Below are 22,756 nucleotides of genomic sequence, written 5' to 3'. Positions count from 1 at the left end.
AGCATTCTAGAGTTTAAACTCATGGCATGGAGATTAAACAACTGACAAACTAGATTATTTCTGTTTTAACAATAACTGGACATTAATCTTTTAAAGTCATTTTACACTGATTATCACACTCACCTCTCTTATCTCCTCACACACCATGGTGAAGACCCAGAAGTACAGAATGTACTCCGTTATGGCTGGACCAGATGGAGGTGGCGGCTTGAAGTCCACCAACAGAACATACGCATACAGGAGGAGAAAGAGGAAGTACATCAAAACGTTCCCCATGAAGGCTGTGACTGGAGCAAACCAGAACTGACGCCAGCGGGACAATATGAACGGACGCTTTGGTGGGGTGTAGATTTCAGGGACATCTGAAATGAAACAAGAAAAGATCTTGAAACCAGCACCAATTATGTTTACTTTTTTTTTTTTCTTCCCTTCCACTTTTTTAACTAACTTTTAACTTCTTTAACATGCCTCACCTCTGCTGATAGGAGTTCCGGGAATGTGGGCCTCTCCGTCAGCTTCCCTAAAAATAAAAGATTTCAGTGAATTAATTCAGTTACTACACAGATGTGTGACTGCATCCACATATTTAAAGTGATTCACTGATTTTATGCAAAACAAGCACAAAGTAGTAGATTATGGTAATGTGAATAAAAAAGCATTTGGTTCCTAAACCTTTTGCAAATTAAAAGGTATGCAAAATTGTGACATATTATTAAGGCTCAGGTTTTAACACGCTTGAAAAACACCTTCAGCCTGGTGAGATTGGACTGTGACCTTCCTCTGCATGAATTTATTTTTTGCCACAGAATGAAATTCCTTTTGATCTGGACTTGTATTTGATTGGATCATTCTAATGCCATAGCTCTAGATCCTGCTTCACTGTTTATACTAAAGCTGCCTGTATCATCATAACACCACCACTAGATATCACATGATGTGTAAAAGTTTCCACAGCAGCATTTCCACAAAGGCTCAGAGTAATTGCCAATGAAAAACTTCACTTATTAATGGTTCACTTTGTGTTGGTCTGCCATGGTTAAAAAAACAAATGTAAAAATGGATTCCCACTTCTACAGAGAACTATAAATCATGCTGAAAATATAGAGAAACTGAGGACAAAAGGCAGAGTATTGAAAATACTTCAGTATAATCCTTACATGTCCTTGATTTCAGAGTAAGAGAAGACAGTTGTTCCATAGTGACTGTGTGCATCTTGACTTGGCTTATCTTCACCATTTTGTTCTTCCTCTTGGTTAATTGTTTCCCTATATGGTAAAAGTGAAGAGTATATCAATGGTTACGATGAGTTTTACACATTCAGAAAGCTAATGTCAATCCTGATATTTGTAGATTTTACCTGAAAGAAATTAAGTCTGTGTAACAGAGGAAAGGGCAGAAAAAAGTGAGCAGAAGCTTCCAGACCTCCGTGTCTCTCTGCATGTCACCCCACCAGATCTGGGACAAGAGAGACTGGAAGAAAAAAAACAAAAAAAAAAAAACAATCATCATAAGACCATCACGGGTTTGATTTGTTTATACACGATACAAAAAAAAGTTTGGCTGTTCTGGTTACCTGCAGTGGACTTAAAGATGGCAGAAAAGGAAGAAAGAAGGACTCTAAAACTAAGACCAGTTACTGTAGAATAGTTTAATGGTCCTTTTACTTTAGTAACTTTTAGAAGTAGACGTACTTTACCAAATCTTTAACTTGATATTCTTGTGAGATCACTCTTACTTGAATTAAATTTCTGTTTACTCAGCATGAGTAACCTGAGTTATGAGAGATCAGCTGGAAATACAGTAAACAGTAGATATTGTACCTGGAAGATCTTTTTACTGCCTAGACAGACGGATATTAATTATTTACTGTAAAGAATGGTTTTATAAGTTTGGGTTGCTAAATGCAAGTAAAAAGGGTTTCTTTTTATTTTTTTAATCATGTTATTTTTTGGGTTGCACTTTATTTATTGAAATAGAATTTGTACTTAAATGCCAACAATTACTCAATGCTTGAGTAGCCCTTTAACAAAGTTCTATTTTACTTTTACTTGAATAACTTTGATTACTAATTACTACTTCTACTTGAATAAAAAAATAAATAAAAATTGCTCTACTCTAACATAAATACATTATTTTTGGCTCCTCTACCACCTCTGTTGACATATGTAAATATATTAACATGTTTAGTTGTCATAAAAATGTTGACAGTCTCACCAGTAGGTGGCAATGGTGGTAACATTAACATAAAAACCTGAAAAACTGAATTTAAATAGCCTAAAGATAAAACAAAGCTTATGTTTCCATGGATGTGATACCAAATTGTATTTTTTAACAGCTAAATGCATGTGCTTTATTATATTTTCAATGGAAACATGAACACAGACTTTAGGGAATTTTTACTTAAGATTGACTTTTCTACCAAAAGTTCCCATTATACACAACAGAAAAAATCCTGCTAAATCTTTTTTTGTGTGTGTGAACAGAGACAAATCAAAGGCCGTAAATTGATGACAGACCTGCACTCCATCATGGCTGAAGAAAGTTCTTGCATCAGCACTCATGCCCATCTGTAAACAGGTGGTGCCTCCCCAAACAGCAGATTTCATTATCAGCAGATCAAAGGAGCGATTTTCATTGCTGCGATAGCAAGAGCTGAAGATATCTTGGACAAAGAAAGGAGGTCAGTTTGTTTTGTGGTTACCGTTAAAAAAAATTCATAAAATGTATTCCTTTACAACTTAATTGAGAACATCGCTGTATTCAAGTTAAGATTACTTTTACAGAATCAAAGCATCTGACAAATAATGAGGTACGTGATAACTAATGCTAAAATTGCATATCTCTGTTTAATCTGAATACACTACAATAGTGGTAAAATTATGAAGTTCAATGCTATTGAAGTAGATATTTAAATCATGTAAAAATCTAAATAATCAAATCACAGAAATATTACTTTATTTCAAATTAACAGTTTCAGGATGGCTGACTATATTATTCATGAGAAGACTTTGAAAAACTGTTATAATGCATGGATATTATGTTGTTGTGCAAACAAATTTGGATTTTATTTGACTATGAAGTGTTTTTCATCCTCCTCACTTAGGTTAAGAAAAGATAGAGAGTTCAGACTGGGACAACAGTGAGCAGAAACAGTAATCATCACATTTTCTAACGTCTAGAGCAAAGGATTGATGAGGCAAGAGCCGCAAGTTTTGCCAATGGCTGATTCACTGTACACAAGTCTAAATGTATGTGGAGCAGAGATCATTAACAAGTCACAACAAAACAGGGTAAACCTGCTAATGTAGCCAAGCTCTTATTTGCTCCACAAGAACGCACTGTCTGTAGAAGGAGTGAAAGATAGGTTTATAGGTTTATCTTATGCACCTCATTACATCACTTTAGCATTCATAACAAATTTTGTTTTATGTTTCTGCTAAAAAAAAAAAAAAAAAAAAAAAGGCTGTCCTGATGGGAATCCAGTTAGGACAAAATATATTCTATCAACAAAGTGCCAACTGCTATTCCCTGTCATAGGTTGGACACAAAAGTACAAATTATTTCTCAACAGCTATATTTATATTGTTTAATAGAAAAAAGTGATGCAGTTTCAGTAACCAGCTCACCATGTGCCCGGTTCTCAAACGTGAGGGCCAATTCTTTCATAGAGAGTTTCATTTCATTTTCCGACTCCAGCTTGGACAGTTCTCGAAGGATTTTACAGCCACTTAAAGCAGTAAGCACCGTCTCTCCTGCCTGACACGGGCGGAAAGGCAAAGGGTTAGAACCAAAAAATAAATAATTTAAAACTTTTTTATTGATTTTATGTCAACACAAAGATTATTTTATACATTTTTTGGTTGAATTATATAACAAGAGTAATACATCAGACAGCGTATTATAATTTTTTAAAATTTCTTCATTATCTAAGTAAAAACAACAACAAAAATCATTATGGGCTTTAGTAACTTATAATTAGTATAATTATAAGCTAATAATTTTGATTTCTGTTAAATAGTATAACAGTTATAAAATATAGTACTTTATTATTATTCAAAAGGAGATTATTATTATTTTCACCAGTTGAAAAGTTTGGTCGGTGGAAGTGGGGATACTTAGGTGGTGCAAAAACATTTTAGTAAACCAAAGAGCGGACTGGGAAGAACAGTTTGGGAACAACTAAACTAAGGTAAACAAAAATGGTAATAATAATAAAAACAACAAAAATGTTTAACTTTATATTCACCAGGAAGGCCCTTAAATATAAACTGCTCTGAAGGAGATACAACCCCCTATCCTCACCAATGTATACTTAAAAATGGAAATACTCCCTCCACTACTGTGGTGACAATGGATGAACACTAGGTGGCACCCCATGAGAACACAGTAGCATTTAATGTTATGACAAACTAAGTAATCTTCAATGCCACTTAAACACAGTCTAGCATTGGAAAGTTTCTATAAGAAATTATTGATATCATAACATGAACTGCTTGCAGTATTGGAACAATTATGTGATGATAGGGTTTGCCATATAGACCATGAGCATATCTTGTCTCTCATCTGGTAAAACTGAAAACCTAACCAGTTCATGCTAAAACATAGACATCTCCAAGCCATACCACCTGCTTTAAAAAGTTCTGCAACTGGCAGCTCTGAAAATTATCCATCATTTCTTTTACAAATGATGCCAAATTGCAATGCAATTTGGCTTCAGAGCAAACCACTCCACTGAATCAGCAAACAGCTTTTTTATAGAAAAGGTGAAAAGTCAATTGGATATATACCCCTGTGTTGGTGCAGTGTTCCTTGACCTTAAAAAGGCTTTCGACACTGTCAACCATGAACTTCTTCTAACAAAATTGTCAGACTTCAATTTCTCACCAGAGGCAATTCAGTGGCTTAAATCATACCTATCCTCAAGAAAACAATGTGTAAAACTTGACAGTATAAAATCATCGGTCTTGGATGTCTCTGTCGGTGTGCCGCAAGGATCAATACTAGGTCCCCTGTTATTCTCCCTGTACATAAATGATCTTCCCAAAATATGTAATAGTGTGAATTTTCAAATGTATGCAGATGACGCTGTAATTTATACTCATGCAAGAAGTGTTAAAGAGGCAGCTTCTATTCTGACCTCAGCCATGGAGCAAGTAAATAACTGGCTTTTTAAATCATGTTTGCTTCTCAATTTCAAAAAAACGGTCTGTTTGATGTTCTCAAAGCAATCAAAAGAAATAAAAAGCTCCGGAGTATTCTTGAGAGGAGAAGAATTACAACTAGTCACAGAATTCAAGTACTTTGGTGTGATACTTGATTCCACTTTGTCCTTTAAAAATCATATCAAAAAACTTGCCAATACTGTCAAATTTAACCTTAAAAATTTTAAACAAATCAGGTCTTTTTTAACACTTGGTGCTGCTAGAATTGTTCTCCACTCAATGATTTTATCTCACATTGAATACTGCATCACAAGTTGGTCTCTCACCACAGTTACCAATTTAAAATTAATTGAATCACTGTACAAAAAATCTCTAAAAGTGTTTGACCAAAAACCTAATTCTTTCCATGTATGTAATATTTTAAACAAGTACAATCTTTTAAATTTTATAAATTTTAAGTATGTATGCTTCATTTATAAAGCTCTACATGGACTAGCCCCACCTCCTATGTCTACTCTGTTCAAACACAAGACTTCAAGTGGCCTGAGAACCAGGGCCTCCTCCAGAGGAGACTGTGAGGTTCCTCACAGAAGAACAACTTTTGGTCAGAACATTCTCTCTGTGAGAGCCACTAACATCTGGAACAGTCTTCCTCTACACATACGGGAGAGCCCTACACCGATCAGCTTCAAAGCCCAACTCAAACTACAGATGAAAACAAACCAGTCATGTAACCACTAAACTCTTAACATTTCCTTGTGATGCTTGTATTGTATGTTATGTTCTTTCTTATGTATTTGCCTGCCTAGGGACTACGGATGGAAACTAGCTTTGTAGCTATAATCCGGCATATTTACATTTGTTTTTATACTGATGTTCATTAATGTGCATTGTCCCTATTCAAATAAATAAAAATATCAAATATCACATTCATGTATTTTCAAGATATTGATTGGCACTGCAAGAACTATCAGACTCCTCACTGAGAAACTTCCAAATGATTAAGGGTGTTCAAACTCCTGTGTTTAACCATTATCACCAACTTCTGCATTAGTTGTACTGCTGAAAGGTTTAGATAAAACAGCCTGCTAATTTTTTGTACCGACACCTTAAAAGAAGGAATAAAAAAACAGTCTTCTCTGAATAACAGTTATCATCCGTCATCTATGTTTACTCATAGAGTACTTGCTCTAAAAAGAAAAAAAAAAAAAAAACCTGCACCTTTGTGATGCAAGACTTTCAATTTCTAGGGATATTTATTATGTTTATGCTTTGTGTCCTAGTGAGATTTTACCATCTCCCAGAAGAAAGTGGCCATTTCACTGCGGTTCTGCAGAACAGCCCAGATGAAGAGTGAAGCCCAGGGGAAAGAGCAGCGCCTGTTCTGATATCTGCGATCTTCACGCAGCAGCTTACTTGCACGCTAGGATCAAGAAATAATCATACAAATATGGTAAGTAACAAGAAAAATTTTAATTTCATGGTGTTGTCTTTCAAACACAATCTAACTATTGAAAAATAAAATGTACCTTGAGAGCTTTCCTTTTGGAACTGATATCCGCTATGCCCAAAACATCATAGTATAACGGCTGGCAGATATCACCCCACAATAAATCCAGGACACCTGACACCTAAAGATGTTGACCAAGAAACATTCAATCATTTTTACTTTTTTCCTCATATTATTTAAGTACTGGATGGCTGTATAGGACAATTAGTAAAACCTCACCTCAAAAAGAGTTATGTCTGTCATTGGTCCACTCACAGGGTTATCTGGATATTTAGAGGGTGAATTTGGCTCACTAGGTGCTGCAGGCACTGTTGTTGTAGTTCCAAGTCTGACCACTAATCTGCGCTGCAGCAGCTGGTATAACAGCGTTGAATCAGGAATAGAGCTGTAAAGCTGTTCCAGTCTGCCATAAGTCAGGTATTGTGCAATGTTTAGGCCATTCTCAGTGAAAAGCTGCACAAACTGGGGTTTATCATTGATCAGGACATCCGTCATGGAATCAATCAGGTCATCATACTGTTTGATGAAAAGTGGGAGAATTACACATTTATCAACAAAAGGCTTTTGATGACCAAGAGAAACGTTTTTAGTTTTTAACTAATAGAGATAAGATGTACAGCATTATGCACTTCTTTCTATTTACCTCCCAATTAATGTCTCCATTGAAAAGTTCACTCTTGGCAATGTCCACCCGGTTCCATGCAACTGCTAGTTTAAGCTCTTCACTGTAAGGACTGTCCTCGACTGATGCACAGTGTTTACTTGCTGTAGGAAAAAAGAAACAAAAAAAACATGTCTAACCACATTAAAAGACACCTAGATGTCTTAGTTCAAAAGTTTTACTCACCTCCAACCAAAGCTTTCAGGAGGACAGTGTCAAAGTCCGTTGGGCTCTCCTGCTCTCCATGGTGAATTAAAATCAGGTCTCTATTTTGATAGATACTTAGAGCCTGGAAACAGATCAGAAAAGAGACATATTAGAAGAAGATAGAAAATGTGTGGGGAAAAAAGTTAACTGGAGGAATAAGAGTCTTTAAAAAGTTCTATTATCTAGGCTAAATGGCTACAGTGGCAACAATACAGGATTATCTTGGACTCCTTAAAGAATAAACATTATTAAACTCTCAGAACCCTATTGTCCAGAAGGTGGCCAAGTGGCTTAAATGCAAACCTGTATATACGTCAACCTTTATATTTTTTATGCATTTATGTCACAGCAGAGAATAGAAGAATGGGAGTGATCAAGATGGATCACTCCCATTCTGCTCACCAAAGAAAGGAAACGTACAGAACTCACCCTTTCTATATGTTTGTCAGTGTCTGATTCCATAGGAAAGTGCTTCTTGACCCGCTCTGAAACTTTCTCTTTCAGATCCACACTTGGACCGGGCTCACCATCCCCTTCACTGGAGGACTGGAGAACTGGGGCAGAGGACACATTTTCCAGGAGATCTGTCAGGAAGTCTGCAAGGCCTCCAGAGCCAGCCAGCACCAGCCAAGGCTTTGAGTTCTTCAGAGAAAGATCCACTCTCTGGCATTAAGCAGAAGATTCATAATTTATCAGTAAAGCAAACATAAAAAATAGCCTGGTTTCTACAATGTTTGATAATCACAAAAAGCAGTAACTCTACCTCTAAAAGGCTTGCGTCTCCTGATATCAACATGCAAAGAACAGGGATGTCAATTGTGCCACTACCTGTTGGGAAAAAGAAAAAAATAATTAGACAAGCACTCCGAGTGTGGATCTCCGCTGAGCAGCAAATTTTGCCCCAAATTGTGACCGACACCTATAGCTAAAACTCGCACATGATCTCAGGTACTGATATCTATTCACTGTATTGCTGATAGGCCGAAAACACTGAAGGCACCTGCAGCCATCTAGGTACTCACCATTCTTACAGAGTTGTGCCCTAAAAATGCCTACGTGTGTGTCCTTTGGCAGCAAAAACAAGAAGTTTCCTGGCTCTGCAAATATGTTTCTCAAGTAATTTTATAGTAAGTGGATGCAATGCACAGACACAGTATAAAATTATATGGCGTCATGCATGTACAATTTGCAAATTTAAAAATACTATAGCATTAACATACATGTACTTGTAATTCAGTCTTGATGTAAAATCTTGGAATTATATGTAATAGATAATTACCATAACAATGTAATCAATACATGTATATTACATGTACATCATCAATTTAGCACATCACATAATGTGTGCTTGTGTAATATTCTTATTATCTGACTACAGTATTATTATACTCCATTAACACACTGCATTTGTTGTGATGGATTTGTATAATGTGTTATATTACAAGACATAGACTTCATACCGACTATGCAATGTAAGGTGCCTATTTTTTACCATAAATTACGATAATCTACAGATGCTATTTGAAAATATTTCAAAAGTCTTAAGCCCCCCTGAAAATGAGAACTTCATCGTTGTTCGATGCTGTAGTGCACATACTGTTTACATTCTGACCAGTCTAACTGGGGAGTACCAATATAGTATGGTTAAAATGATGGGGGAAAAAAAGCATATAGGCAGTGTTGAAATCAACCAAGGTCACAGGTGCATTTTACAAATGTTAGCTAAAGAGTTAAGACAAGTGGATAGATTATTATACTATTCATATTTTTATTCCATTCCTCCAAGTAATATAAAATACCACACTTCTTACCCCATATTCCTGTGGGCTGGTGGGAGATGTAGTCCTCCAGTTTGGTTCTGAAGATCATGTCTCCACCTCTGCGGCCAACACTCCCATCATCCACCAGCAGGAAGGCCTGGTAGTTTTTGTCCAGACTGCAGGAATCCCGAACTGGGTTTTGTACAAAGTACTCTGCAGGAAAGCTGCCCTGCTCAAGGAACAGTTATATTAGATTGGCATTTCAGATAAGAAACATGCAAACTAGATATTTGGGTAAATAAATGTACATTTCTGTATTTAATCTACAGTGAACTTGAGACACCTTAGTTAGAATACCAAGTTTCTGCAAAGTACAAAAAAATAAGGTGCAGATAAATCCTTTTTCACTTTTAATGAAACCCATATGTGTGACAAACAAAAAAATAAACTACAATAATGGGTTTACATTTCTATAAATCCAATCCTAAAACAGAATTTCTATTGAATCACCTTTTGATTATAATACAGCCGGCCTTTAAGTATATCTGCCTACTTGTAAAATTTAGACTCAGGTCTCAGGTCCATCCTTCTAGCAGAAGCCTGGAAGTTCTGTGAATAGCAATGACTGATACCATACTTGGAACTACTTTGACTAAGGGTTCAATTTCTGGCTGAAAGCTCCAAAGTATACCACCACACCTTGATGTCACTGCTACTTATTTTCCATGTTGTAATATGTTGGAGCAATAGCTTATCTACAGCTGAGAGGAACCAGTAAGATAACCTCATCAGGAAGGCAAGCTCTGTCAGTTGATGTCCCCTTAATCTGCCCCAGGTAGTGTGAGATAGATGGACTCTGGCTAAAATATCACTGCTGGACAAAGTCAGCTCTCTAGTTCAGCAACAGCTTCATGAATGGGGTGGAAGACTAAGCGACAGACTGCTGCATCTTAAATGTGTTATCACAGATCCTTCCTTCCAGTAGCTCTAACACTTTATAACCATCTCTGCTCCAAACAAGCTCAATAAACCTTTACATACGTGCTCCTATTAGGACTGTTTTTCACTCAAATAAAATCTCTTGCAGTTGCTGCTATAATTTTCACTTATTTGAAAAAAAATGTTTTAAATTAACCTTTACCATTTAGTATACGTTAACTGCACAGTATTCAACTCAGCAATTTTTTCCCCTAGCTGTACAGCAATGTTTTCTTCCTGCTTTTGTTTATTCACCTTTAAAGTTTATTTTGTGTGAATCTTATTTTAAATGCCTTTGAGTTTGATGCTTTTGCACTGAAATATCTCCATTGCGAGACAAAGGAATTTTCTGTTTTGTTTTATTATGATGCTGTGTAGACTATGTGCAGCTCAAATAGTTCAACCTTGGTGTCTTTGCACTGTAACATTATTTTCAAACTGCATGGTTTTTGATCAGTCTAACCATGCATGTATGGGTTTTTTTAGTAAAACCAAAAAAAAAAAAAAAAAAAAAAAAAAAAACACAACTACATCACAACTACATCATTTTCAAATCTCACAGGCAATTAATTTTGGTCACATTACATTTTACAAGAGTAATTCAATTTAAAAATAAGACACTTCCTTTCTTACTCCAGCCCTTAGATGGCGGTGTTGTCAGGAGTTTAGATACCTTTTTATTAATCTAAATATGGTGGTTTATTCTGAAAATAGAAGCAGCCCCATTTAAGAGAGTTTGTACCTTTACACAGCCACATGGTTGAAAAGTTTTAATAAAGTTTAACAAAGTTCACATGTCATTTATCTCTGTTATTTTCCTTATTGGGACAAATTGCTTTTTAAATGGGTTTGCAGATTTATTACATCTGCTTTATTAGTAAAGATCTCACCCTCTTGAGGAATATTGAAAAAATTGCGAGAAAATGAAAACATTAAAATCTGAAAACAATCACCTGAGGGTTTACGAGTTTCTCTCGTTGGTGTACTAAGCCCCATGGAGCGATGCCTACAGCCAACACCTTGTTGAGGGAGTCTGATGAGGCTGCGGTAGCGTGATCTCGAACTGCCTCACCAACACACTTGCCAACGCCTTCACGTAGGCCTGTTGTCAGGATCCACGCCCCTGGACAGAGAGAATTCAACAGTCATTTACCGAACTCATTATGGGTTCAATATAATTCAAACTGATTTTAGAGGTGCGTGAATTAAACTCGTCCTACTGATTTCTATTTATTCCCTGTATTGCTGATTGGCCGTTGGTAGTACATGGTACAGTACTGTGAGGTCACAAGCCATCATAATGGTACTTAGTTAGACTAATCAGAGTGTAACCAATACATGCGCTACAACATTGAACAACGATGATATTCTCATTTTCAGGGAGGTTTAAGACTTTTAAAATAAAGATAAAGTCATCGCTTTGACACTCACTTGATGTTTCATAGCATTAGTAGATTACTGTCATTTAAGGTAAAAAATAGGCACATCAGAATGCGTATTGAGTACAAATTCTAGAAATCATGTAATATAACATATACAAATCCATCATAACTAAATTAGTGTCTTAATGGAGCATAATGCTGTACTTGGATATTAATATTACACATGCATAGACGCTCTAGTTGATGATGTGCCAAAAGTGCTTAATTGATGATGTACATGTAATACATGCATTTATTACATTGTTATGGTAATTACATTACAGACATTTTTATGGCGTGACTCGATGAAAGTTTGGAGTACCAAGATGGCGGCAGGTGACTTAAGTTTTATCTGTCTATGAGCAATCCAGTGAATAAATAGGGATCAGGGAGTTGTCCACCATAAAGAGTGTGTTAGGACTCTAAAGCTTCCAGTGTCCCTGGAAGCTGAAAAACCTGACTGGTATGTCAGGAATTTTGCAAATGTCTGATTTCTAAATATTCATTAGATCTAGGCGTTTGGTGCAGGCCTCCATGCAACGGTTATAGGAAAGTCAGATTGTGGTTGTAGAATGTCAATGTTTGAGGTTTGCATTAGGTCCAACCCCTCTTCCTCTCAGCTCAAAGATTAAGTTTAGCTTTTCTAAGATATTCAAATTCTTATTCTTAGATGTCACTGACCATTGTAGGTGAGAGTTTAAAATTATGAGACTACGATTAGTTTTATAAGTCATGTCTATTTGTTCAACTGCTTTTAGCTATGCTTGACCCTTAAGCCCTGTGATTATTTGAATGTGGGGGTGTGAGGAGTCTCTCACCCTGCTTCTATAAATGTCTCAGGAACAAGATCCCTCTGGAATCTGTAGTCTGCTCTGTCATGGTAAACCTGTCTTTCCCTATTTTGCAGAATAATTGAAAGGTTTTTGCTTTTTTCTACTTTGCTTAAACAACCGTCTGCTGCGTTCCTTGGTCTTCATGATATATTAAGCTTATTAATGTACACCTCAGAGGCACAACAGCTTGATTCTAAAAATTAGATCATTATTTCAGCTGGATTTATTGAATATTTTAGAATTTACAGAGAAAAAAATACAGTGAGCCTTCATGATGCATTCACCTGCTCTTTGTGAAGCTTTCACGAGTCCCTGTCTGATGACTTCCCTCACCCAGGTCTTCACCTTTGTTCTGCCCTCTCCCCCCACAACAGAAACCACCAGGTTTGGTTTGGAGAGTTTCCAGTGATTCGTCATCAAGCTGTAGACGACAAGCGGCTTGGTGTCCCATGACAGGCGGACAAACTAGGTTCATTAAAAAAGAGATCGAAGCAAATGCAGTTAATTTAAGTTAACAAACACAAATCTTATTGTATCTTAGGGGGAAAAAAATCTGAAATAATCTTTTATGCATTTATAACCATCATATTTCTGCTGACATACTAATATCTGTAATACCTTAAGGTGGATCCATATCATCACTAAATTTTAATAATCTGTTGCCTAAATAAAAGCCACTGAGAAAAGAAAAAAAAAGGGTCTCTTGTCTTCCAAAAAGCATCTTCATAAATATAAACATGTTTAAGAATAAACTGCAAAGACTGACAAAAAAAAATTAAGTTAGAACCTTTGGAAAAGGTATTCTCCCTTTACTATTTCTATAATCACTTCCAGCCCTGACTACCACCTCCAGGATTACACAGAGATGGTGGTATGATGGTTTGGTGCAATCCTGCAACCAGGTATTCTGCTCTTTAACAGAAAATCTTGGTTGAAAAAGGTTTGACCATCATTTTATAACCTAAAGCTTGAGTTGTAGAATTATCTAAAATACTAAAAATGAACTCTTAAATAATCAAGCCATCTGAGCTGCCCTAAAATAATAGCTCAATTAAAGAGGTAGTAGTGATCCCCCCAAGGAAAAAAAAAAAAAAAAAGGACTTAATTAGTAGTCATCGTAAAGATGGGGGGAGAATTAGTCCTGCAGAAGCTGGCATAAGTTATGAGCTTTAGGGGCACCGACTCTTTCATGAGACAATTTTATATTGGGAGGATTACCTGACTGAATAAAATCATTAATCAGAAGATTTCCTTTGTATTACCTCAGGTCATTATTGCTCTTTATTACTTATTATTGCTTTTATCATGTAAAACATTTACATACAACCTGGGGTGCTGAATTTCCTCATCTGATATCAAGCATTGTTTGCCAACGTGTGACCAGAGGTCAGAGGGCAGGATTTTCAAATTTGCTGACAAGCACAGTAAACTCTCTTGAAAACAAAGAACTTTATTGACTTGCTCAGATAAGCTGTATCAAACCAACAGAAAGTCACCTACATAGCTGTGTCTCTTGCTGGCTCCTCCAAATTTCACTTCTCCAAAAGCATCGGTTGGATATTCAGACGAGTGTTGGGCGCTGTCCCAGTGGTTCACAATGGCTGTGCTGAAATAGTCGCCGAGAGCCACGGAGGAGTGGGCTTCTCTCGCTCCCCCACACTGACATAGTGCTTCATTACTGACAGAGAGAGAAAGAGGAGATAACATGCATGACCATCTGATCACCACCCTGCATTTAAAAATTAGCATACAGCAGATTTACCTGGAAGAATCCTCCACAAAGGTGGTGCAGACTCTTTTCTTGATGATCTTTTTGATCCAAGTCTGTAGAGATTTTCAAGAGTTAGATAAGCTGAAGTTATACATTCCCTGCGTCCAGTTTAAATACATTTCTTACCCTTTTATGCATGTTGCTTTCATGTTGCTAAAAAATGCTGCTGAGCGAAATGGCTGCCTCAAGTTCTGACAAGTTTACAGAGATGAGCTGCAGAGGTATGCTCAACCCAAACACCTGAATGTGAATTATAACATAGTGCTGCTGATTCCGCACATGTTTATGGGTAACTACCGGTGCACTGCTGACATTAATCTATTGAACAAACCAGCAACATGCATCCCAAAACCTGATTTCCTAACATATTTCATCAAAAGGAACATATATTTGTTTTGGTGTTTTTTTTTAGATCCAATTTATTTTGGCTATTTTTTATTTTATTTTTTTAAGATAAAAGCCATTCATAAACTGCAACCATTTTTTGGAGATGAAATATCTCCTTCCATTTTGAAAGATTTAAAGAAACCCATATTTTAAACAAAACCAAATCAGTGTCTCCATTAAGCATCTCAGTACAGAGTAGATGATGTGATTAAATCTTCCAGACAGATTGCTGCTGGACCTGATGGACCACAGTAAACCAACGCCAGCAGATGATTTGGCTTTTCTTCAAATTCTCTGGCTGATTCCGGGGATACTCATACCCCTAATGGCCCGCGAATGCATTGCAAGAGGTACATAAATATATTTTTTTGATATGTAGCTAAATTAAATAAGGCAGGGATCTGTTTTTTATTTTCTGGTGACCAAAAAGCTTTTAACAACCAAAAAGTAAGTTTTTCTTATATGTTTGAGTTCACCTGGGGCTGTGACACACATCAAAACCAAACAGAGGAACAGACTGGATGAAGAGAACAGCCTGGGATCAGCTCTTTTCACACTGATCTATTGGAGCTCATCAAAGCAGCTCAGGTGTCGTGATGAAAAAGTAAAACTGATTAGGTCAGTCCGACTATAATTTTTGTTCCGTAGTTTGTTCTCAAATAAACAAGTGATAAGAGTGTTACTCAGAGGCACTCCAGTTTTTTAAAATACAGTTTCATAATATTTAATTTTGTAAATATTTTTATTCCTAACCAACTTTCAGGCAACATATTTATGTTGTTTTTTATTTGAGATGGGAAGAATAAAATGCCTAAGAATTAAACACTCAAATTAAAATATTAAGTAAAATAGTTTTACCTTATAAATCAGCTATTGTACGTTCCACTTTGCGACAATCAATACTTTTGACTGTGAGGTACTCACGGTAAGATAAAATTAACAAAGTGGTACAGTCAAAAAGGTTTGGGAAACCCTGCTCTAAAGGCTGAAGTTAGCCATGCTCCATTACACCCATGTTCTACCCCACTTTATTCTTCCACTAAACTTTCTTTAATATGCTCTACCTTATTGGTATGCATTCATTTTTGCCAAAAGTTAATCTCTTATAGTTTCCTTTTCAGTCGGAGTTGCTAATGTCAGCAGGTCCTAGTGTCATGCAAACTTTGCAAGTATCCCTGCTTCAGGGTTCAGATTTATCAAGTTTTGTGGGGGAAAAAAAAATATTCACATACACCTGGTGTGAGACTAAATTACTTTACTATTACTTTTAAACAAGCCCCATTCGCCAGAGATCAAACATTAACACTTTAATCTGCAGATCAGCATTTGTACTTATACCAAAGACAAAGGAGCAAACAAACAAAACCGGATCCCTTTCCACACAAACTTGCCAGACTCTGTAGGTATGTATCCAACAATCCAGAACATGTTTCTGACATGAGCTGACATGCTTAACATGTTGGGTCTGCTCCATTTAGTCCCTTCACAGGACATGGCTCATCTCTCACATAAGAAGCCTGTTAAAACTGACGCCGATTAAACAATGTGGCCCAGCTTTTATAGAAAATACAGTAACTGCGTTTCTACACAGCATTTTATGGTCAGAGCGTCAGACTCATGGTGTGTTTAGGTACAACTCGTCTATACATAAAAGATCATATAAAATGTGTCCCGTATTGTGAACAGTTGTTTAGAGAATATATATATATATTTTTTCATTTTCATATTCAGGAGATCAAATTCTGTAAATGAAATAAAATTCTGATAATCAGAAATTTTTGGCACCATCATGATTGGACGGTGGAGCTCTGTCCCCTAGTAGTTAGGGGATAGAGCTTGGAGTCCTGAGGTTCTGAGTTCCAGCCCCACTCCCACAGATTGCCACTCTGGGTCTCTGAGCAAGACCCTTAACCCACACTGCTACCTGGGCGCCGTATGATGGCAGCCCCTTGCTCCCAAAGGGGATGGGTTACATGCAGAGTTAAATTTCTCCAACGGTAGATCAATAAAGTAAAATTAGTTATTATTATTGTAAGCCAACAAGAGCACACAATTGAAATTTAGGAGTAAGTATTTTCTAAAATTATTGGGAGTAAAAAAAAAAAAAATGCCACATGTAGCAGCTCAGATGCTGGATTTTTTTTGTCCTCAGAAAGGTTAAACACCCCCTGAAGTCAGACTTCAGCAAATAGCAAAAGGTCCTCAGATGCAGAATTGGTATGGTTGCAGTGCATAATGTGACGTTTGCAAGAGTATAGAATGTATTTAGACTTTTGCTAGGTTGTAATTTTAAATTACACACCATGCAAAGAATGAGGAGAAATATATGGCTGTTGGCCTTTACTGCCAATTTAGTTAGCCTCATGATTTTTGGACAACAATAAGCATATTATGCGAGTTTTCTAACTTGCAACTAGGAATCGCTAAACTTTTATGTGATTCCACTCCCAGGTCATATTTCCATCACATGTATAAAAAGTTGCTGTGCCCAACAAAAGAATGGCTCTGAATCTGTGGTCTAATTTAATAACTCCTCTTTAAGTTAAAGCAAAAAAAAAGTGCTAAACAGTAAAAAGAAGCAGGTTAATGTTTGTTTAGACCAGAGTTTTTTTTTTAACTCTGGTTCTCAAGGCATACTGCTCAGCATCTTCCAAATCTATGTGCCTAATATCCCTGATAAACATGAATGCAGATGTAAATCAGCCATTAGTTGAAAACAAAGATGTGCTTAACCATCTAAAGTATGAAGGGTCTTAGGTCTTAAAGACCAGGCTGGAAAAACACTGTAAAATACTTTCCTAAGAGTAATTCCTATTTGTACAGTTTTCTTTCGGTTTTGTTGGAAATGGTTTGTTGACCGAGACAAAATGTAACCTCCAACTTGCAAATGCCTCTGGTTACGTCATGCATAACAATGTAACCTGGCCAACCAGACTGACTTCCACAGGGCGTAAACCAGTGCGGCAAATCTCAATACTCTCCCATCTAAAACAGACCGGACAAAACAGCGCAGAAGGAGGGCCCATAATACGACAGCAATTTCTGTCACGATAAGTCAAGATTGCAGCTGCAATGGAGTGATGTTTTATGAATGCCTAAAAAAAATGATCGCATCATTAAATTTCAACAATTGGCTGCTGTAAGAGCAAAATAAACTAAGTTTTTGCATCACACCTGTAGTTATCTGATTGGTTCTAACCTGATGACATTGACCCAGTCCGTCCCACCTTTGAACTCGAGCTCTACCAGCTCTTTACCAGACTGATAGTCTGGCTGGCTAGGCTGAAAAGACAACAATGCTTAAAAGAAGTGTTTTGAGCATTTCCACACGTTTTCTACTTTTGTCTTTATTTGCATAAGGTGGTCCTCTCTTACCCATGACTTTAGTGTATTGGAGCGTTTTTAGTGCTCAGATGAATCCATTGCCCAGGGGTAAATGTAGGGTTTTCCATAAAAAAAAACACACGAAAAAAACCCCAGGCCTGTTCAGGAGCTTTCATGATGACTCATACTATGAGGCAAGATGTCGGCAGGTACAATGGAGTTGAGGCCTAACCCTGAAGGTCTGGGGCAGGGTATCAGCAAGCACCTGGTGCCCAGGCTACTCCTCAGGAGTTGTTCCACATATGTCCCTCCAGGAGGAGGCAAACTACACTCCCATTTCTTGTGTTGGAGCCATGTTTCACGTTACTTACTACCACATTTTTTTTCTAGATTTTTTTTTTTTTTGCGCATTTCTTAATGCCAGACAGCTGCCATTTTAATTGCTCTAAATGGCCTGTACTTATATATTGCTTTTTCAAGTCAGGAGGCCCACTGACAGAAGCAAGGCTGCCGTACACTGGCGCCACTGTTCCCTCTGACCACCATCAGTAGGCAATGCAGGTGAAGTGTCTTGACGTAGGACAGGACGACATTGAAAGCCGGAGCTTTAACCGTTAACCATTCGATTTCAGTGCAAACTCCTATACCCAACGCCACTGTCGCATTTAGTTTTGAGTCATGTCAGATCTTTTTTTCTACAAAATTAAACAACTTAATGAACATCCTCCAAGGCTGACAATTCCATATTTTTTGCCAGGGATGGTGCTAAGAGGGAGGCTCAGGACATGCCGGAAGTACTGCTTCTCTTGGATGGCCTGGGACCGTCTCAGGCTTTCCCCACAGGAGCTTAAGGTGGTATTTTTAGGAGATGAAAACCTGCTAATGAGGGGGGGACTAGTATCATCATGCCTTCTATTGCATTTGTTTTAGCTGATAGTCAGTGCCGCCTCCAGAAATGTTTCATAGGGGTGGCCAGATGGGGCCACTAAAAATCTTGGGGTGGCACACTGAAACTAAAAGCCATAATTTCGGGGTTTGAATCTACTGTTGTGGTAAACGCACCTGTAGAAATAAGCAAGACTCAAGTAAACACCTATTCATATCTTGGTTTATTGTTTGATCTTTAATGTTACGCTGCTGGCTGTGCATAATGGGATCAAATGCTAAGCTGATGCTACAACTTACACTGGCCAAGGCAGGACACAGGGTGGCCGTGGCCACCCCGGTCCTAGCCCGGTAACACCACTGCTGATGGTGTAGATATATTATTGTGATGTATTGTAAAAAACACAATGCTCTGCATTACGTATATAATAATTTATGTTAAAATTTTGCAACAACAGATGCCTTATGTTCAAGCATTAAAGGGTGGCTTTGGTTGATCAAACTGAAGTTTTAATTTAATAGAATCAAACTGTAATAGATCTTAGAAATAATTGAATATTGGTTAGAATTATATTTATGAAGTTTCAAATGAACTGAGGTTGACGGTGTTAAATACAAACATACATTTATCAACTGCAGAGGCATAGCCAGAACATTTTTATAAGGGTGGCCAGGCAATAACCAATGTATACTGAGGTGTGGCCAAATGTGGATTGGTGCCAGAACCTCTGGGTAAATCTACACTGTTCCAACAGGAAAATTAATGAGCACAACATCCATATTTTCTAAATAAAGACAAAATATCCTTTCCTACAGCCCTCGCTAAAAAAAATAAACTCATATTTAAACATCTTCCTAAATAAAAGGTATAGTGGATACAATTGTTTCAGGTTTGAGTTCTGGGGTGAACATCTTTTCCATTGTCATTAGTTACTTTTATCAATAATCATTCTGCAAAAAAAAATAAAAAAATTAAAAGTACTAATATCTACATAAAGTATTTAATACCTTTTTATTAAAATATTTATCTATGATTTCACTGAATACTCTTATGGGTTGCAGAGAGAAATCATTTTCTCTTTACCCCATAGAACACAAAATGTAGATCTGAAAAGAGCTTGAATTCTGTACCCATCTTTAATATCAGTACATTGATGTGCATAATTAACCACAGTGTTTTTGTTGTCAAATCCATGTTAATATATGAAATTTTTAAATGTTTTGAATATTCCACTTGAGAGTATTACTGCTGCCACCATCATTCTGTATTACAGGTGCTGGTCATAAAATTAGAATATCATGAAAAAGTAGATTGATTTCAGTAATTCCATTTAAAAAGTGAAACTTGTATATTATATTCATACATTACATACAAACTCATATATTTCAGATGTTTATTTTGTTTAATTTTGATGATTACAAATGACAACAAATGAAAATCTCAAATTCATCATATCAGAAAATTAGAATATTACTGAAGACCAATAAAAACAAAGGATTTATAGAAATGTTGGCCAACTGAAAAGTATGAACATGAAAAGTATGAGCATGTACAGCACTCAGTATTTAGTTGGGCCTCCTTTGGCCTGTATTACTGCAGCAATGCGGCGTGGCATGGAGTCGATCAGTCTGTGGCACTGCTCAGGTGTTATGATAGCCCAGGTTGCTCTAATAGTGGCTTTTAGCTCTTCTGAATTGTTGGGTCCTGTGTATTGCATCTTCTTCTTCACAATACCCCATAGATTTTCTATGGGGTTAAGGTCAGGAGAGTTTGCTGGCCAATTAAGAACAGGGATACCATGGTCCTTCAACCAGGTACTGGTAGCTTTGGCACTGTGTGCAGGTGCCAAGTCCTGTTGGAAAATGAAATCTGCATCTCCAAAAAGTTGGTCAGCTGCAGGAAGCATGAAGTGCTCTAAAACTTCCTGGTATGTGGCTGCGTTGACCCTGGACCTCAGAAAACACAATGGACCAACACCAGCAGATGACATGGCACCCCAAACCATCACTGACTGTGGAAACTTTACACTGGACTTCAAGCAACGTGGATGAAGTGCCTCTCTTCTTTTCCTCCAGACTCTGGGACCTTGATTTCCAAAGGAAATGCAAAATTTACTTTCATCAGAGAACATGACTTTGGACCACTCACCAGCAGTCCAGTCCTGTTTCTCTTTAGCCCAGGCAAGACGCTTCTGACGCTGTCTGTGGTTCAAGAGTGGCTTGACACAAGGAATGCGACAGCAGAAACCCATGTCTTTCATACGTCTGTGTGTGGTGGTTCTTGAAGCACTCACTCCAGCTGCAGTCCACTCTTTGTGAATCTCCCCCACATTTTTGAATGGGTTTTGTTTCACAATCCTCTCCAGGGTGCGGTTATCTCTCTTGCTTGTACACTTTTTTCGACCACATCTTTTCCTTCCCTTCGCCTCTCTATTAATGTGCTTGGACACTGAGCTCTGTGAACAGCCAGCCTCTTTAGCGATGACCTTTTGTGTCTTGCCCTCCTTGTGCAAGGTGTCGATGGTCGTCTTTTGGACAACTGTCAAGTCAGCAGTCTTCCCCATGATTGTGTAGCCTATAGAACTAGACTGAAATACAATTTAAAGGCTTTTGCAGGTGGTTTGAGTTAATTAGCTGATTAGAGTGTGGCACCAGGGGCCATCAATTTTGAACCTTTTCACAATATTCTAATTTTCTGATATGATGAATTTGAGATTTTCATTTGTTGTCATTTGTAATCATCAAAATTAAACAAAATAAACATCTGAAATATATGAGTTTGTATGTAATGTATGAATATAATATACAAGTTTCACTTTTTAAATGGAATTACTGAAATCAATCTACTTTTTCATGATATTCTAATTTTATGACCAGCACCTGTAGAGGTAAAACATGGTAGAGGTGGTCACCCCTGGCCCCCGATCTAGCCCCGCCCCTGATTAACTGAGGGTAAATAATCCAGTGTACATCTCGTGAATTTAGCGTGCAACCGTAAAACGCTGAATAGAGGCGCCGTGGGATATACCCAAACAACAGCGGTAACTAGTAAAACTAGACTTTGAGGTTGTCAGATGTTATATGTGTTGCTGATCGGTGCTTTAGTTCAGTTGATTAGCAACAGATATTAGTCAGCAGACATTCGATTGTTAGTAGAACACGTTTAGCAAGGTTTGGAAATCACCATGATGTTTGCAGCCCCTGTAAATCCATACCCTGCGCGTGACAATCGATGACAGACAGTAATTAGTCTAAATAAGGTTCAAGTAAGGATAAAGTTGCTGTACTGTCAACAATACATACAGTCGCGCGCGGACACATCCTACTTCTGCCATTTCCACTTCCCTCTGCTGTCATTATGAAGTTTCTTTCATTTTGGGTATTTTACCAACCTGCTGCTTCTCAGGTTTACCGCTTTGGTCCGTTTGTCCTCCAACTTCTGCGTTGGTATCTTTCATTTCCTCTCCCGTTTCCGTCCCTGTCAGTGGGTGTTTTTTTTTAGGGTAGGGGGAGAGAGTTAGGGTCTCTTTCTGCCCATTTTCCTTTGCAGTTCCTGATTGTGCTGTCCGCAGTCAGAGAGGAGAGACCTGCAAAGCAGACGCGCCCAACAGGTGAGGGTGTGGTTTGAAAGGAAGCGGCTGGTCGACTTATACAGTAGGCTTGGCTTGTTGAAACCACAGGTATTTGATACTCACAACGTTGAATGCTGGTAGATATCATAGCTGTTCAAACAGACACATATGATGCACTTAAAGTCTATAACACCTTACAACAGGGATGCTGTAGTTCAGTCCTTAAGAGCTACTATCCTGCAACTTTTTGATGCCCTCCATGTTAAACACACCTGCATATAATGA

The 22,756-nt window shown here is 37.5% G+C and overlaps 1 protein-coding gene across 2 annotated transcripts in view; it reads right to left on the bottom strand.

Annotated features, from left to right (window-relative positions):
• Window positions 1–22,520, bottom strand: part of LOC119777612 (transient receptor potential cation channel subfamily M member 4-like) — a 28,447-nt gene extending 5,927 nt beyond the window's left edge. Inside the window, exons 1-19 of one of the 2 annotated variants that reach the window (XM_038276569.1) lie at window positions 22,292–22,520; window positions 14,295–14,356; window positions 14,033–14,210; window positions 12,817–12,997; window positions 11,232–11,401; window positions 9,352–9,529; window positions 8,304–8,368; window positions 7,970–8,203; window positions 7,520–7,622; window positions 7,316–7,437; window positions 6,892–7,188; window positions 6,692–6,793; window positions 6,457–6,585; window positions 3,627–3,756; window positions 2,517–2,662; window positions 1,358–1,470; window positions 1,158–1,265; window positions 474–520; window positions 124–362 (exon numbers count right to left, since the gene is read on the bottom strand). In XM_038276569.1, coding sequence (XP_038132497.1) covers window positions 124–362; window positions 474–520; window positions 1,158–1,265; window positions 1,358–1,470; window positions 2,517–2,662; window positions 3,627–3,756; window positions 6,457–6,585; window positions 6,692–6,793; window positions 6,892–7,188; window positions 7,316–7,437; window positions 7,520–7,622; window positions 7,970–8,203; window positions 8,304–8,368; window positions 9,352–9,529; window positions 11,232–11,401; window positions 12,817–12,997; window positions 14,033–14,210; window positions 14,295–14,356; window positions 22,292–22,357 — 2,670 coding nt within the window. In that variant the 5' untranslated portion in view covers window positions 22,358–22,520. Of the gene's footprint in view, window positions 1–123; window positions 363–473; window positions 521–1,157; window positions 1,266–1,357; window positions 1,471–2,516; window positions 2,663–3,626; window positions 3,757–6,456; window positions 6,586–6,691; window positions 6,794–6,891; window positions 7,189–7,315; window positions 7,438–7,519; window positions 7,623–7,969; window positions 8,204–8,303; window positions 8,369–9,351; window positions 9,530–11,231; window positions 11,402–12,816; window positions 12,998–14,032; window positions 14,211–14,294; window positions 14,357–14,429; window positions 14,507–22,291 lie in introns of those variants that run through there. The other variant, XM_038276577.1, reaches the window with a different exon arrangement.
• Window positions 22,521–22,756: the final 236 nt, after the last annotated feature.

The sequence above is a fragment of the Cyprinodon tularosa genome, unplaced genomic scaffold (assembly GCF_016077235.1).
Source record: "Cyprinodon tularosa strain WSP-4 unplaced genomic scaffold, ASM1607723v1 ctg1005, whole genome shotgun sequence".
NCBI classification, from domain to species: Eukaryota; Metazoa; Chordata; class Actinopteri; order Cyprinodontiformes; family Cyprinodontidae; genus Cyprinodon; species Cyprinodon tularosa.
The sequence above is the reverse complement of the archived record's forward strand: the minus strand, read 5'-3'. Positions and strand labels throughout refer to the sequence as shown.